General features: G+C 32.8%; 1 protein-coding gene across 1 annotated transcript; it reads right to left on the reverse strand.

The window, feature by feature from the left end:
- Positions 1-10,157: 10,157 nt before the first annotated feature.
- On the reverse strand, positions 10,158-14,391 carry LOC115954446 (expansin-A12). The gene is given in 3 exon segments (XM_031072300.1): positions 10,158-10,636; positions 12,707-13,030; positions 14,235-14,391. Coding segments are annotated over 3 exon segments (786 nt in total). The 5' UTR covers positions 14,384-14,391; the 3' UTR covers positions 10,158-10,323.
- Positions 14,392-19,209: the final 4,818 nt, after the last annotated feature.

Genomic DNA, 19,209 nt, shown 5'->3' on the forward strand with positions numbered 1-19,209 from the left:
TCCCAAATCATAATTTATGCAAATTATTTATCCTAAAAAATAGAAGAGTCTCTGAGCACGCGCGTGAGCGTGTGCTCAAAGGCTAGTATTAATTTGTATATATCATTAAAAAATTGGTTTTAAAAACATTACTCAATTTGAATGCTTCTTGAACTAAAGTCTTTTATCCAATAACATAGATGCATGCGAGACAAATTGTATAATCTACATATTAGCAATTTTAAGCATTATAAAATCTCCCCCTATGTGCTACACGTCTTAAGAAGTTTTTCTAATATTTTTTAAAATAATATTTTGCATTCATCTCAATTTGGGGCTTACGCTTTGTTACTAAAATTTATGTGTTTACCAATCACCAAAAAAAAATTACACACCCACAAACTCATACATCTCATCACATTCCTAGGTGTTTTGCAATTTGGATGGAACACAATGCCTCACATCATATTTGTATTACATATTTAAAATCAAATTGCCGCTATATTCTTCTCAAGAAAAAAAATTGCCACTATTTACAAACTGGTCAGATGATACACACAAATTACACAAAAAATGTCTGCAAGTATATTCCAATTTGAATCTTTGAAACAATTGAGCAGCTAAAGTGTTAAAGTCGTCAAATAAATTACTTACCCCTTTAGAAGACTAATACCTTTAATAATACTTCTAGGAAATTAAATATTAAGTAATTTTTCATAAATTCCAGAAAAAAATAAATAAATAAAGTTAGTTTTCAGATACATAATTAGCCAAACTCAAAGTCACAACCTCAAAAAGGGCAATGATCATTACAAAAAATTTCCAAAACAAACCTAATTGAGAAATAGGAAAAAAAATATTTATAAAAAAATGACACGAAAAGAAAGCACCAAAGATGTACAACTTGAATTTTTATATAGTCAATATTATACAAATAGGAAAAAAAGAAAAAGAAAGAAATGCCCCTTCACCAAAAAAAAAAAATTATAATAATTTTACGTTTTTAGATCCCCTTAAACTAGATTTTTTAACCTAATTAATTAACCAATTGAATACTTAGGTTTATTATTTAGATCTAGGTTAAAACAATAACAATCATATCATGTAAAGTAGCAGAAAAATAAATAACAAAACGATATGATGACCTAAGAAAACCAAACAGGTAAAAAACATGAGGATGATTTAACCTAGCTATCCTCAAAGTAAAACAGATCTACTATGAAAGAATTGAAATTTGTACAATAGAACTTAGACCACTAACATCCTATTGCTACCTCGAGTAAAAAACTTACTACCATGACTATCTGACAACTCTGAGTCCACGGACTACTTCCTTCTTTAATCTACAGCAACCACAAGTTCTCCTACTTGTGACTTTGAGACTCCACTCAAAAGTTTTGGATCTTCTTGAAAGTTCTTTATGTAGCAACTGAAACCACCATCAAGTTCTTCATGCAAATCTTGATTTTGATAACCCTAAGTGTGTATGAAGGTAAACAACTCTAAATCTCACAAAAGATTCAACACAACCATTAAAAGACTTCTAAAACGTAGGTAGGGTTTTTCCTTTTATACTTGGAGTAAAACACAAAACCCTACATGTCAAACGGGCTTGGGCTGAATTGGAATTTCTGCAGAAAAATAAATCTGCACGTGGCTCAATTAATCGAGTCTAATTTTTGATTGATCAAGCCTTGTAGATTAAATCCAATAATTTCTGCAATCACTCAATTCCAATTTTACAAATAGACACACTTTAAGCAAGCCTAACTCTAGACTCTATGTTTTGATCATAGTTTGCCAACACAATATAAATTGAAGTTTAATACATTAGTTTCTAAAGTTAGAACCTAACAATAATACATCACTTTTTTTTTTTTTTTGAATGAGAAATTTTCTCTATTGGATATGTGCAAATTTGGAATGATATAAGTGTTCATTTTTGTTGTTGAGACTGAGAGTATCAAAAAAAAAAAAATTTTGTGGAATTAAACTGGAAAAGAGACATGAGAAAGAGATAAAGAAGAAGAGATAACAAAAAGAGGGTAAGATTAGTAAAAAAAATTACAAAAACAAAAATACACAAATTAATAAATTAATAATTTCAACATTGTGAAAGGAAACAAACCTTTCTAAAATTGGAGATGATGGTAAAATGAGCAAAAAATTGATGAAATCCTAAAATCTATGGAAAGAACCTAAAAAGAGATGTGAAATAGATATAAATAGAGATAGTGTGTGCTTATATAATGAGTGAGATAAAGAAGAAAAGATATTTTTTTATTAAAAAAAAAAAGTGAGATTTGGAAGTGGTGAATGTGGGAACTATTTGAACTAAAACTGTTTAGTTTGAATCGTAGGAGTGGGAGAGAAGTTTATTTAAAATCAAGGATTTTGAAGCTAAAAACTTGAGTTCTAATTTAAAGGTGAGAGAATAGGGGATAAGGATAATTGTTAATGTTTTTATTTATTATTATTTTTTAATAAAAATAATTTTAACTGGAATTGTGTTTTAGACCTAGGTAAGAGTTAATGAGAAATTGGAATTAAAAAAAGAAGTTGGAATTCATTTGACAAAAAAATACCATGCTTCGCCGCGTCTCCATTTCCCTCTCCTTCTCCAGAGGCTTCTGAGGACAAGGATGCAAATAATGGTGCCAATGATGATGATGATGAGGATGAGGATGCTTGCTATTCTAGTGATGAGGAAATGACGACTTCTCAGTGACTTACCCTTTGTCATTTGTGACAAAAAGGGGGAGTAATTTTGGAATGAGAGCAATCATGTATTTAGGGGGAGAGTTAACATAGGACATTTTTTGATAGGGGGAGTGTCTTTGTTTTTGAGGGATGTAGTGAGGATTTATGTACTTTTCGTTTCTTTCTTTGTAGTTACATTATCTTGTTATACATCGATCTTGTGACCATTTAGTGATAACAAACATTGTATTTATTTATCTTTTATATATATGATGATGTTGTTATCATTTCACCTATCTTTCCATGTGTTATTTCTTTTCTCTCTTTATACACATGTTTCTTTATTATATGCAATCATTTATTTCTGTTTTACACTAAAATGCCTTAATGAGTTTTGTTTAAAATGTTTCAGAAAAACAAATTGTCAAAATCTATCATGCCATGAACTCTTTTCTTGCAAAGTTTTTCAAGAGTTTGTGTTAGGATTAGATTTTATTGTTTTCAACAAGTGATTATGAGTTTAGTGGTTTATGACTTCTTTCATACTTCATTTGTTTGTTGTGATTTTGTCACGAATTGCTAAAGAGGGAGATTGTTAGGACATATGTGGAACTTGTTAGAACATATGTTATTGTAAATTGGCTGATCTTTTGACAAAACGCACTTTACTTGTAATTGGATAGATCTAGGATGGGTCCAGTACTTCAAGAAACAAGAGTTCAAGCATAGTGATATGTTATTCAACATTTCCATAATGTCTCCAATGAGATGTCCTTCACTATCTCCCTTAACCTGTGCTCCCTTTGGTCTTCTCTTTGAACTTTCTTGACCACGCATAGAATCATCCTTTTTGAGTGCATGAAGCTTGAAACAATTCAACCTTGTGTATCCTTGTATGCCACAATGATGACACAAGTGCTTTACTTGAGGCCCCCTTTGATTTTTGGGTAATGACTTCCCTTTTTCCTTTGACTTTGCACCAATGGTTTTCTTTACTATAACAGGGGTCTCAATCTCAAGCTTCACTTCTTTGAGTTTCTCTTCACTCTTGGCTGATACGAACCTTACTTCCTTCTTGGGTTCGCTACTAGAACTTCCTTCTCTGGTATAACCCAAGCCGGTCTTATCATGTGAAGATTTTTGAGTGGACAGCACATTGACAAGTTTCTTGGTGGAGATGCGCTCAACCTTGACATTAGTGAATATTTTCAAGTTCAAGAAACTTGATCTTAGAGTAGGCTTCAACCAACTCTCCCTTGAGTCTTTCTACTTCACACTTTACTTCCTTGAGTTGCACAAGTATACACCTATGCTCTTCTTCAACCTTTTTCATCTTTTTCACAACAATATTCGCAACTTTGGCATATTTGCCACAATCTTCGAGCAGAGAATCATATGCTTCTTGAAGGTTGATCTCCCCTTCATTTGGCACACGTCTTCATCTTCCGATTCTTCAACTTCCTCATCCTCGGAAAGATCATCAAGTTCATCAACCAAATTGCTCAAATCATTCTTAGAATCAACGGAGGTAATTGTCATAAAGGCTTTGTAGTTTCCTTCACTGTCACATTCTCCTTCCGTGTCTGAATTTGAGCTGTCGGAATCATTAAGGGTAGTGGCAAACACTTTATCCTTCCCTCTCAAATAGTTGGGACACTCCTTGAGATGTCCGTGGCCATTGCATTCGTAACACACAATTCCTTTAGGGGATTGAAATTCCTTCCCATCTTTCTTCTTGAACTCTTTCTTATCACCTTTGGAGAATGAAAACTTCCCTTTGCTGAACGGCTTCCCACTATTTTTCATCTTTAGAAATTTTTGCAAGCTCTTTGTAAGAAATGCTACCTCTTTCTCCACATCCGGAGTCATCCATTCTTTTGGTGATGGTTTTGAGAGCAAGAGATTTGTTCGTCTTATGGGAAGGCAGTCCTAGCTCATATGTTTGGAGAGATCCAATGAGTTCTTGGATTTTGATCTCATCCAAATCTTTACTTTCCTCTATAGCTGTGACCTTTGCACGGAAGCTCTTCGGTAAGGACCTTAAAATCTTTCTCGCCACCTTAGCATCCTCAATCTTCTCTCCAAGATTGAGCTTAGCAATTACAATTTCATTGAGCTTCCCATAGAATGAATCAAAAGACTCATTGTCACCCATCTTGAGCTCTTTAAATCTGGTGGTAAGCATCTAGAGATTTGTGTCCTTAACTTTCTTGGTACCCTCATAGGTAGTCTTAAGAATCGTCCATGCTTCCTTAGCAGTCCCCACATGCGATATCTTGTGAAAGTCATTAGTAGATACACCACAAAATATAGCGTTAATAGTTTTACTATTTGCATTAGCCAAAGCAAGAGTTGCCTTGTCCCATTCAGACTTAGGTGTCGTGGGTTTGACATACCCATTCTCAACAGAATCCCATACCGACTCATCTATAGCACACAAGAATGCCCTCATACGGACTTTCCAAAACGCATAGTTGCTCCCATCAAAGAATGGTGGAGCACTGAGCGATTGTGATTGGTCCATCACAAAGGGTCAAGGATCACACTCAGGTAATAAAACTACAAGTGTACTCGCTCTGATACCAATTGAAAGCTCAAAAATGTGTTAAAAAATACAAGAGTTGTTTAGACCCTCAAATTAAAGTTACGACTCGATTGATTTTACTTTAACTTAAACTAAGTGCGGAATAGAGTAAATGCGAGCGGATAAACAAATAAACTACTCTAACCCATAATCATAAAACCATAGTAGTAAAATTAATGGTAAAAGAGTAAGGAAGAAGAATACAAACACAAGATAACACGCTAATGTGTTATCGAAGAGAAAATCGAAGAACTTGGCGAAAAACCTCTCCATCACCGTCCAAGCGGTAATCGATCCGCTAGACAATCAGTTGGGATACACGAATAGCAAGAGACCCTCCAAGCCTAATCTACCCAATGCACCTGAGCCCTCCAAGTTCCTACTCCAATAAGACTTCTCGGAACCATGTCTTGTCTAGCTCTTCAAATCCCGCAATACGCCCGATTGCATCCGCCAAAGCCTGGCTTCTTCCAATACTTCCTGGCAACACTAAAACCTCACTTGACACTCTGAAAGGGTGTGGTAAGTGTTTGGGCTATAACCTCTCAAGGATATGAAAATGAAGAGGTAGGAGTTGAGGAAAAACCATAATGGATTGTGTAGAGAAATGTGGGTATAACAATCTCTAACTTTCAAGGATAGTGGCTAGGGTTTTCTCTTAGAAGCACTTCTCAATATCTGTGGATAATGTGGGTATATATAGTGTAGGTACAGAAAGTGCGTATTAGAAATCATAGTTCAGCAAAACAGAATGTTTCGCATTCCAGTCATGTGCAAGGCACATGCTTCACTTCGCGAGAAGCTTACTTGTGAGCTACTCGCGAAAACAGCTTTAATCTTCAATTGCCTTGAGTCTTCACACTTTCTCACTCACGCACAACCCTTACAAATAAAACCCACATACAATACAGGGTACATAAGATTGAACAAAATTACAATCAAATTTGACATGGAATTAAAGCCAACAAAAACATAGTTGTAAATTACAACTATACAAATTTGATTAAGTTACCAAAGGGGTCAATACATTCTTGGCCTATCAACATCAATTAGATGTAAATAATGCTTTCTTATATGGGGATTTACATGAGGAAGTGTACATGACTTTGCCACAGGGGTTTCACAGCAAGGGGGACTGTCTTGCATCTGGTGCATTTGGTACTGGTAGGCCACTTGTTTTTAGATTGAGGAAATCCCTTTATGGCTTGAAGCAAGCTAGTAGATAGTGGCATGCTAAGCTATGTACCACCATCACAAGACTTGGTTTTGTTCAGTCCAAATCAGATTATGCACCATTTGTTCATTCTAAAGGCTCTTATTTTACAGCCCTTTTGGTATATGTTGATGATATTCTAATTACAAGGAATGGTTCTAAGTGTGTTGTAGATTTGAAGAAGCTTCTTGATACTAAATTTGGTATAAAGGATTTGGGTGCTCTAAAGTACTTTTTAGGGCTTGAAGTAACTAGAAGTGCAAAGGGCATTAGTCTCAATCAAAGAAAGTATGCCTTGGAAGTTTTACAAGATTCTGGCATGCTAGGGCGCAAACCAATGAAAACTCCTATGGAGTAGCATCTCAAGTTGTCCAAGGATGAAGGTGCCTTGATTGAAGCATCTTCCTTGTATAGAAGGTTGATAGGAAGACTAATGTATCTAACATTGACCAGGCCTGACATATGCTATGCAATTAATAGGTTGAGCCAATTCCTAAGTGAACCTTGGCAACCACACATGTTGGTTGCACAAAGGGTGTTACAATACATTAAAGGAACTCTAGGTCAAGGGATTTACTTTCTTGTAGATCCAGACTTTCAATTAAAGGCTTTCTATGATGCAGACACTAGAAAATCCTTGATTGGTTATTGTGTTTTCCTTAGAAATAGCTTAATATCTTGGAGGTCAAAGAAGCAAGCAATGGTTTCTAGGTCTTTAGCAGAAGTTGAATATAAAGCTATGGCTTCAACTTGTTGTGAGATCAATTGGTTATTTTACTTGCTTGAACATTTTAAAATTCAACATACTAAGGCAGCACTCATTTATTGTGATAACAAGGCAGCATTGCACATTGCTGAAAATCTTGTGTTTCATGAAAGGCCGAAGCATATTGAAGTGGATTGTTATTTGATTAGAGAGAAGATACACACAGGCATGATTAAAACCTTCCATGTAAGGATTGATCTTCAGCTAGTAGATATCTTTACCAAGGCACTCGAGTTCCCTACTTTTATGAATTTGGTGAGTAGATTGGGTTTGATAAATGTTTTCAATACAAGCATAAATTATCCTAAACCATTCCAAGACTCATTAGCTGTGCCTAGTTTAGAAGCAGCTTTGGTCTTGAGGGGGACTGTTAAGAAAAAGGATGAGAAGAAGCTTGCTAAGAGTGGTTCAGGTTCAAGCAAGGCAAGATTGAGCAAGTGCAAGAATTTGAAGAAGGGACAAAACGGCATGAAGACAGTGAAGCTGAAGCTCAAGAAAGGTCTAAATGAAACAAAAGGTTTTGAAGGAAGAGTGAAGTCTTTTAATGAAACGACAGAGTTTTGGATTGAATAGTTAAATAAGCTGTTTGTTGTATTGAAAGGTTAAGTGAAGCATGTGAGTATCATGTGAGTGTAATTGTATTCAGTTAGTATTAGGACACTTGTCATAAGCTTATTGGATGCGTGATCAACGGGTAGTTAGTTGGGTTTCCACCCTTTTCTTTAGGAGTTAGTTACTCTGTTTTAGTTGTATATAAAGCTCTTAGCAAGTGAAACAACATCTCCAGCATGCAAACCATTGGGCCATGCACATGTTGTTGGTCAAGAATGAAAAATTAATAAATAAACGACATATCACGGTTTGACATTGGTTGAACCTCGGTCCGACCTCAAAAACCTTGAATCTTTTCCTTTCCCAATTCATTAAATAGCCCAGGTTTCAAAATCATGGATAAGTTCAATGAGAATTGGTTATTCAAAGTGTTGGATTTGACCACTTTAGTAAAGAGTAAAAATATATATATATATATATATATATTTATATATATATATATATTTAATGAAATTAAATTTCATAAATATAAGAATAACTAAAAGATTAAATTGGGGGATTCAAGGAAATAAAAATAAAAATTTACAAAATGACAGTTATTTTATGACTTTGCTTCACTTTGAGTGTTTTCATAGAGGGCTTGATTGATTATATAATAAAGTCTTGGAGTTTAATTTAATTAATAAAACCTAGAATGCAATTATATATTTCTGTAGTGATACTTAATATAATTAAGGGTAACCTTAGACCTGTCAAAGTTAGAGTTTTATTATATCATTTGATCTCATTTCAAGCCACGTACTAAAACCTAAGAAACTAATCCATTTATTAAAAGGATTAGTTGTATTTTCAATAAAATCAAATAAAAACACTTCAGAGTTGCTAGTCTTATTTATAATAAATTAACATTGGAGGGCCAATTTTTATCAATTGAATTCCATTTGACTTCGTGATTGTTTAAACTTTTTACTGACTATTTGTAATGCACTCCTTCACGAAAGAAAACAACTTGTACTATAAGTCTATAAATGTAATCAAATTAAAGGTCATTCCAATTATGCATTAGTGAGTAAGGAAACATGGCTAAGAATCTCAAGTTCCTCAACGTCATTCCAGTTTTCATCCTCCTCATTAATATGGGTAAATTATTCCATACTTTTGTTAAGGTTCCATAGCTCAAATATATTCTCTACCTTCAAACCAAGAAACTATATCATTGTTAGCTTTAAATGCATTAGGACTTAGGCATATTCATATAATTTTATTAGAAAAATGTGTGCGCATAGATTTATCTGAAGAGTTGCTTAAGTATACTTCTAAAGGTTAATATCAAAATTTTGTTCATTTGCAGCACCAACAAAAGGCTTTAGCTAGTCTGTGAGCGTGACAGTCGAAACTTTCATCGGATATGCTTACGGTTTTCACCATGCCAAGAAATCTGTACGAATCTTGAGAATGCTGAGTTCGGTATAATTGTAAGAATCATTATTGGATTTTTGCCAAATGTGTGCGCTATTTTATGTGTCAAAGGCTAGAGTCCGGCCCAAACATGTATTGATTACAAATGTCATGTGTGTGCTATTTTTATTTCACCCTTCTTGCACTACAATAATAATACATTGTTAACGTATAAATGAAATTTATGCCCGTGTTATAAATGTGGGCCTCAATTTTCTGTCTTTTTTTAAGCCTATATAAAGATTTCTAAGGGCACATTTCATCCACCGAATGAAAATTATGATATGAATAGTAATTCTTATTATTGAGAATAAAAGATTTTGTAATGGAATAATTATTCATATTTATAATTTTGGTTGCACTATATGAAAAAATTATAAAATATGATTCATATGAATTTTTTTTTAATAGAAATATTCCATATTTTGTTTGCCTTCGCTATTCTTGAAACATCCCGAGATTTGGTCGGGAATTAGAACATTCAACTAGAATAAATTGATATCTATGTGAAAGTTCATGAAATTCCTTTTAAAGCAATTACTCCTTGGATCCAATCGAAGCTAAAACGAATGAGATATTGCAAAAATATCAAAAACCTCTCCAACATATTGATAATCAATCAAGAATTAATTACTCTCTTTAACTTATATTTAGAGAAAAATGAAATTACAAATATCACTATCTCCTGATTTTGGAAAAATTATACAGTACACTAGTAGATCTCGTCACTTGTCCATTAAAAAACTCCCACTTGTTTAAAATTGCTGAGTCAGTAATCAGTTTCTGTTTTTTAAAAATTTTCTAACTTAGTAATTTTAAACAAGTAAGAGTCTTTTAGTATAATAGTAGACCATATCACTTGTCCATCGTAAAAACCTTATAATTTTTCCTGAATTTGGGAGCTATACATATGTGAATTACAAGCAAAATTATTAAACAAATTATGCATGGTACAATGACGTCCATAAATGTCATTGTCCTCAGTATCACTAAAATAATGTAATAGATGTCCTTGAACCATCAAAAAGCTATTTGTTGTAGGACATGTTATTGTGACAAAGGTGCAACGAATTAAGAGAACTGGTTTTGGGAAGAAAATGTCTGCCCAAACTTCCATGTCGAAGGAACAACATTGGAAAATTGAAGAGTTTTTCCGTCAACCAAATTGAGCTTAAATGACAGTTTTTGGCCTCGAAGATCGATGCTACTTTGCCAGTTTGCACCCCAATTCCTGTGCATGGGAACCCAGCTTCTTAAGTTGGAACCTGTTATCCATACAGCCTTCACGTCACCACTACCGCCAACATTGGAAATCATCACCATGTTGAAATTTGATTGTCCCTTCAAGGTGAAACGAACTCCGCCTCTCCTTTTGCATGAGACCCTTCAATTATTTACACATCGTAATTAGGTCTATTAGATACAAGAGAAAGTTTATGAACATAACTTTTGTACCTCAATTTTAATATATGTAACTATAAATGATGGATATCTATATGAGAATATGTTATCAAGTTGTAATAAAATGTTTGGTTGTAGAAGACTAGTTTCCTTCTTTTTTTTTTTTTTTTTGAGAGAGAGTTCAACCTATGGCGTTTGCTCCTAATGATAGTTCTTTACCATCAGACCAAGATACCAATCAGTTTTTGGTGTAAGCGGGGATTGAACCCCAGATCTCTTATACAACCATCAGAGACTTTACCAGTTGAGCTAACTGAAACCCATAGACTAGTTTCCTTCTTTAAAGTGGTTTAAAGGGGTTATTATATTTGCTAAATTTAGTTTATCATATTCAATATATTTTATATTTAGAAAATTACATTTTATACCCTACAATTTTTTTTTGAAAGAATTTTAACCTATGACGTCCGCTCCTGATAATAACTCTTTATTATCAGACCAAAAAATTAATCAGTTTTTGGTATAGACGGTAATTGAACCTCAGATCTCTTATACAACCATAAGAGATTTTACCAGTTGAACTAATTGGAACCCACTAGACCCTACAAATTAGGAGTATGAAAAACACTTATGTTTGTAAAGTAACAAATTAAATTCTAATTTTTTTTAAAAATAAGAAATTAAATCCTATAGTAACTATTCAACCTTTGCACCAAATGTACCTAATACTTTTCAATAGCTTTGAAGTAACCAATTAAATTGTGAGATATTTTTGTTTAAAAAAATTAAACTAATTAAACTCTCAACATATATTAAACCTCATACTCAATGTTATTTCACTTAAATGTTATGTGTTTAATTTATTAATTTAAAAACCTCACATTTTCATTTGTTACTTTTAAAATTATATGGATTAATTTGTTTTAATCGACCTTAAACTATAGGATTTAAAATGTAAATTTTTGCGTATATAGGAGTATTAATCATGACACTTGAGTAAAACATATTATTTCATTCATCTCTCAATTTCATTTAAATGTTACAAGTATTTAAATACAAATCTAAAATGTAGATTAAATAGTACAAATATTCAAATATACAATTTTGAAGGTGTCCATTTTTTTATATGGTTTAACTAGAGTAAATATTATTACGAATTTAAAGAAATAGTCAATGCAATTTAATTAATATTTTAAATGAAAGAATACTTTATACATTATTAGATTCATGAAATATAATCTTAACCATGAAATAGATTCTCTTTTCATTTTAAATGAAATGTTGAAGATCATGTTCCCTACAATCAACTTTGCATAATTGCATTTTTTTATCTACACATCACTATTAATGCTTAATTTTTTTATAGGTTTATTTTCTAGTTAAAAAAAAAAAAAAAAAAAAAAAAAAACAAAAACTTTCAATACAAATGAGGTTATAATCAAATGCAATGATTTCTTAATATTTATTGCACTCTAATTAGGAATTTTTCTCTTCTAAAGTGTTAAGAGTACAGCTCATTGTGTTTTAACTTTTAACTAAATTATTGTGAATGTTAGCTGACTATTAAGCTTAAAAGACCCTTCAAAGATAGAAACTTTCACTTTCACTAAAAGCATTTTTTTTTTTTTTTTACAATATAGAAATTCTATTTTAAGTTAGGGTCCATTTGAGATCCGTTTATTTTGTTGAAACTGAAAACTTTTTACTAAAAGTATTGTAAATAAAGATAAAAGTTAACTGAAATAGTACAGTGAGATCCATAAATAGTACTAAAAAATACATCTACAAATAATAGCAAAATAAGCTGAATAATAAAATAAGTTGGTAAAAATAATTTTTGCCAAACGGACATATAATCTAAAAGTGTATATGTATGTAAAACTTTCTCCCTGAAACTTGCACCTCGGCTTTTGCTTACCGCACCCTACAAGCACTTATACTTGTGAAGTGACCATCACACTAAAAATATATTATGTTAAAACACATTATTTTTAATTAATGAAAAATATTTTTCGACATGATCGATGAAGCTCTAGACATTAATTGCCTTTACCTTTTATACAGTACAGGAACAATGCCTTCATTGCCCTGTCGTGCAATGCGAAAGAAAGCAGACATGGACATGTCAAAGTGATCGTGAGGGGGATCACACCACCCTCCATTGTTGTTTGGAGGACAGAAATTGGTGGCGGTCACTGTCATAATGCGGCGCGGAAGGCACCACTTAGGATCAAGCCTGTAGTTGCACATCACTTGGTAGCAAGCACCACATGCCTCACCACTTCTGAAAAGTGTACCACTAACAGCAGCTGTATTCACTCCAAACCCAGCGTGAAAAGTGTTATCATAGCCACAAGCTCCACCTATATATTAAGATCTATGTTTCAAATTTAAATAATTCTGAGAAATGCTATATACTCAATTGAAGACTACTGAGAAATAGCAGAAACTCACAACCTAAAATAGAAGAAGAAATTTGGTTTTCATATGGGTATTCTGTTTTTAAATGCAATACGCTTGTGAGTGAAACACACTTACACACAGGTTGGAGTTACAAAAGACAATAGTTTATTAAGTTGTAACCAATGAAAGAGATATGAAACAAGTGATAGAACTGAAGTGATGCTAGTTATATATATATATCCAAATATCAATCTAAAATTAATTTACAGGCATTGCCAACTTTTGTGTTACCTAGTATTTATATACTCAAAATGTGACTTACCAAGGGTAGTGGCAGGGCCGGCTCAAGGCCTAGGCAAGTTAGGCCTAGGCCTAAGGCCCCACCAAAAAACAAAAATTTTCTTAGAAAAAAAGGCCCCACTTTTTATAATTAAAGGCCCAAATTTTTATAAAACTATATATATATTTTCTAAAGGTTGTACATTTTTTTTATTAGTGATGTTAAGGATATTACAAATTTTACTATTGGTTCACAAATTGTCATGTTATTAATCACAAAAAAGTGATATAAACATTCATTAGTTAAATTGATGAAGTTCATCAATGAGAAACAATGTCATATTATATTTTGAACATTTTATAGTGCTTTTAATTAGCACATTTTTCTTTTTCATTTCTATTAAGACTCTCAAATTATGAGACCAATAAAACCTTAACTCAATTGAAACCCTAAAATATTTCAAAAAGATGTTGCAAATGTGTTAAATCATTAATTATAGGTTAATCTACCCTGATAGTTTGAGACTTTGATTTTTGTAAACTAATATCCTACAAAACCACACACCAAATAATATCTATCTCTCTCTCTTAAAATCAAAATTAAAAATTAAAAATTAGATTACAACTTCATTTAATTATGCATCGTCTTATATTCAAAATAAAGTATATTTTTTAATCGCAATATATTTTTATTTCTTTTTATTAATATTTATAATTCAACTATGATATTCAATTCTCTATATGAAATTAACATTAGTCTAGTTGGTATTATTTATGCATTTAATGTATCAAATTAACCTTAATTTGATTAGTATTAAATAATTTTGTTTAATTAATATTTACATATTAAAGGCCCCGCATAAATTTTTCGCCTTAGGCCCCAAATTATGTTGGGCCACCCCTGGGTAGTGGGGTTCTGATTGGCTCCATAGAAAGTTGCATGGCCGTTAAGCCAATTGTTTACTTGACCGTTGATGCCCTTGAAAACCAAAATAACAAGGAAAACAACGTACAAAAGGAAAACAGAAGGAATTTTTGCAGACCCCATTTAGCTGTTCAAAGTTCAAACACACTTAAAATCCTTGAAGAAAGAGCCTGCTTTTATAGATTAAGAACGCGGTTGTCGGTGATTACTATAGGATATATATACTTTATCTAATAAAAGGGATTAATTAAATTACAGATACAATATCAGATTTTCAAAGAACGCGTTTCTTCACGTCCTATAAAGTACGGTATGACATTGTACGGGTGGGTTGACAGTTTGAGACATTGTGAGAGCTAGTGCATGTGATGGTTCTGTTCTATATGTTGGAAGTCGGTGATTCGTACTTCGTAGGTCAATGCCATATTGAAAGGAAAATGCTACGTACTCTAGAGATTTTTTGTTGTTAGTTGCATATATAGTACATGTTCAGATTGTGTCTACTTGGATCCACCTGCTATTCATAACAATTTTAGCAGAGCCTATGTTCCTAGCTATCGTCCAAAGTAGCGGCCTCAATATTTCCTTTAATTTTAATTTCCATAGATGTTTCCATTCCATTTTGTCTAATGGACGAGGAAGATTATAACAATAACACATGCTGTATAGCTACTTAGCTAGCATGCTGCTATGGCTAGATACCATCCATCTCAAGTTGTCAATTTTTTTTTTTTTTTTTTTTTAATTATTCAGAAATTACACTAACCTGTCTTTGAATATTGTACAAAATAGCAGCTCCTAAGTTTTGTGATTAGTGCATATAACAGGTACCAAGAATTTCTTATTTTGTTTTTGAGTTGAGAAATTTAATTTGTGGACTAACCTAACATATCCTTCCTAGTAAATAAAATTCCTAATTATCCTTATTGATGATTTTTATTTTATTTTAATTTTTTACTATTGAGTTGCTTGATTTGTCCAAAAACTAGGCACGTATGAATGCTTAACTAAAAACATGTTTAGGAAAAGAAAAAAAAAATAGGGATTTAAAATGGAATCATTTTAACCAAACTTTTGCGATCATTACCGTGTCCTTATATTTCAAGAGGAGGCTAAGATAATTTTTCTTTTTTCTTTTTTCAACTGTACTGTGGCAGGATTAAATGCAAAGAAAAAGTTCGTTGTTGGAAGATAAGAGATCGAAGGTGGGAGGTACATGTAAAATGGCAAAAAAATTTGTAATCCTTGTCACGATTTAACTCATGTCGATCTTCCTAAAGAATTTGAAAATGTGAGTCCTAGTCTGTCATTGTTTAGTTCAAAACTTGAAGAAATTAACGCCGAGCCATTATGTAACCTTCCAATCCAATCCCAGTCTAATTTAAAAAAATAACTGTAGCAATATGTCCCATTAATTTTCCTTCACAATAACGTATAAAAATTAAAATTTTTTTTTTCTTTCTAAAAAAAATCCTTTGTAAGACAGTTCACTGGTTTTCCATATGGCATACGTATGTGTGACCGAAAGGAGAGGCCAGTACGTGGATAACACCGACAGTTGAATTAATGTACAGATTGCACTAGGAAACACATTCACATGCATCAGCTTTCTCATTGTCTCAAATTCTCTCTGCTTTCAACAGGATGGGAGAAAAACGCGTTTTATAACAATGGGGATTTGATTTGTTTCATTACACTTTGTTTTGGAAAAATTTAGAGATATATGGGCTCTCTTAATTAATTGGAGTCTACTAATATATAGAGTCTTTCTTTAAAAGTTGTGAATTGCGTGTGCAACACTTCCACCCACTCTCATGGACCAGCATATCATTACTTTCCAAAATGATTTTATATATTAGGGAAAATTATACTTTACAACTCTAAACTATACTCCGGATTACACTTTGCATCCTAAACCATTCGAATGCACATTTTGCACTCTAAACTATTACATTTGTTACACTTTGCACTCTAATGTTAATTTTACTATTATGTTGCATGAAAATCTTAAGCACATGACTTGCACATGTATATTGCTTAAGTGGCACAAAGTCAAAAGACCAAAACCCCCTCTTTCCAATTAATTAAAAACAAAAAAGTTATTTCTTTATTTTTTACCCAACTCTCTCTCTCCCTCTCTTGTGCGTGCGTAGCAACTCCTCTTCCCAAATCAAATCATCAATGGCACCACTATTGCTCCACTAGGACCACCACTACAATGAATGGCCAACTTGACCTCTTGAATATAAATGGTTAAATGGTCTTTACAAGAGCCACTGAATATGTCCATGAGGGAAAGTGAAAAACAAACTTTTCCTTAGCAGTTAATATGTGGCTTTGCCAATTCCACGAGGCTGCCAATTTTATGGCACTGGATCTTTAATTAATATTAACTTGTAAGCCATATATCAACTTTTTGATAGCCACTTACTGCAAAAAGGAGTGCAGACTTACCTTGAACTTAATTATAATATTCAATGGAAAGACATAATTTCAAATGCTCACACTGACCTTTTCTCTTCCATGGCAAATTAACCATGATCTTACCTCTGTGTAGACTATAGTATAACATTTCCTAAGTGCTCCGATAACAAAATTTACCGATATATTTATTTGGGACCATGTTCTATTCTGACGTTGAAGATTTCCATCATCATCATTGTTTTTAAATTGGACCAGCCATCTTGAAATATTTTTTAGTTTATGGGAGCCAAATAACGAAAATGTCACAGTAGGGGAGTAATGGTGGAGTGGTGGTGGTGCCATTGATAATTTTGTTTTGGGGATTTAGGGTTTCACAAATTTTAATTGGAGAGAGAGAGAGAGAAAGCTAGGTAAAAAACAAAGAAATTAGTTTTTGTTTTTAATTAATTGGAAAGAGGGGTTTTTGGTCTTTTGACTTTGTGCTACTTAAGCAATACATATGTGCAAGTCATGTGCTCAAGAGTTCCATCCAACATAACAGTAAAATTAACGTTGGGGTGCAAAGTGCAACAAATGTAATAGTTTAGAGTGCAAAATGTGCATTCGAATAGTTTAGGGTGTAAAGTGTAATTTAAGGTATAGTTTAGGGTGGTAAAGTATAATTTTCCCTATATATTATTAAGGAGAGATGCCCTTCTAATAAGATAACTTTAACTTATAAACTTTTTAAATTATTTTTAGAAAACACAAGAAAAGAAAGGCTTGCAATGAAACTTTACTCCCCTTGGATGGCATATATTTACCTAAGATGACATGTGAACCAAATATATTAGAAAGCTAGATAAAAAGATATAATTATACGATAGCATGATATATTGATGTGGGATGCTGATGTAGAATAGACAGCACATGTCTTCCTGGAGCAGCAAGAGCGCAGGAAGTCACAACGCAAGATCAAAGGGGGTGCTAGTAAAAGCCATCGGGGTGACAGTATCGAAATTGTATGAAATTTGGCAGATTGAAGGGAAATAGCGTTTTGATCTAGATTCATAACAAATGCCGTGAACGTTGCCAAAATTTAGGTGAATTCCTTCATTAAGGTTCCGAAAACAGTGTTTTTACTATTTATAATAATATTTGTTTTTTCTTAATAACTTTTAGTTTAAAAGTCAGAATAAGGTCCCATCTGTTTTGGGACGACCCTTAAGGTCAGTAGTTTATGATTCTGCATTTAACTCAATTTTTCTATTTTTGGTACATTTCGGTATTTTGTCACCTAATCGCATAATTAATGCGAATTAGGGTTTTAAACGTTTTTCTCAGTATTTATATGTTTTGTAGCTGTCAGAGGCAAATTAAACTATTATCAATAAACACAGACTTTTGTCAAATTATTTCTCTAGTGGACTCCAGTTTGCTTCTCCTTATGGATTCAGGGAAATCCCTCGTGGATTCGAGGTTTACTACCAGAAACTAACAATTTAGTTTCTATTCCATCAAGAAAACATCATGTGTGCATTTTTTAGGCTTCTGCGACATCAGATGTGGAAGTGTCAAGAAGCAGAATACTTCTACTTCTAGAAAACATGAAACAAAATACGTTTGCTTCTAAAAATAACCTCGAATTCACGAGAATTCCTTGAATCTGCAAGAGTCCTTGGATCCACAAGGAGAAAGGTTCTAGAATTCATCAGAGAAATAATAGACAAAAGTATAAATTTTATTGATTAAACAGTTGTTCAAAAAACATTTATAGACTTAAAAGCCTATTTAAGGGTTCCATAAAACTTGACAGATAAGAAAATATATTCAAAAGGGCAATACTTAGGTACAGTACTTAGGTGCTGTTCCTTAGGTTCTTCTCTTAAGATTTTGCCACATGAATTTTTTCTTATGGGATGGAAGTATATTTTTTAGTTAAGTAGCCATATGGCTGAATCTTAAAAAAGGAACCTAAGTAATAGTTTCGAGTTCACGGACTACTCCTTTGTTCTTTCTTGCATTCGTAGCAACCACAAGTACTCCCACTTGTGTTTTTCTTTAAGCTCTTTATGCAGCAATTGAAACGATCATCAAACTCTCGACATCAATCCTAATCTTGATAACCCTAAGTATGTATGAAGGCAAACACTTCTAGATCTCACAAGAAATTCACATACACAGCATAAACAACAACCATAAAACGTGGCTAAGGTTTTTCCTTTTATACTTAAGGCAAAACATTAAACCCTACACATCATACGAGCTTGGGCTTGAGTTGGAAAATTTTGCAGAAAAACAATCTGTACGAGTTTCGATCGATTGAGCCTTGCAGATTTACACAATAAATCCTACAGTAGACTTGATTCCAACTTTACACAAAAACACACTTTGAGCAACCTAAATCTAGACTAAATGTTTTGATCATGGTTTACCAACATTACACATTGAAGTTCTATTACATTAGTTCCTAATTCCTTAGAACCTAACATAATGTGTAAATTTTATTCTTTTACAATATAAAATTATTATGATAAATGATTAAA

This window comes from Quercus lobata, chromosome 8 (assembly GCF_001633185.2).
Source record: "Quercus lobata isolate SW786 chromosome 8, ValleyOak3.0 Primary Assembly, whole genome shotgun sequence".
NCBI classification, from domain to species: domain Eukaryota; kingdom Viridiplantae; phylum Streptophyta; class Magnoliopsida; order Fagales; family Fagaceae; genus Quercus; species Quercus lobata.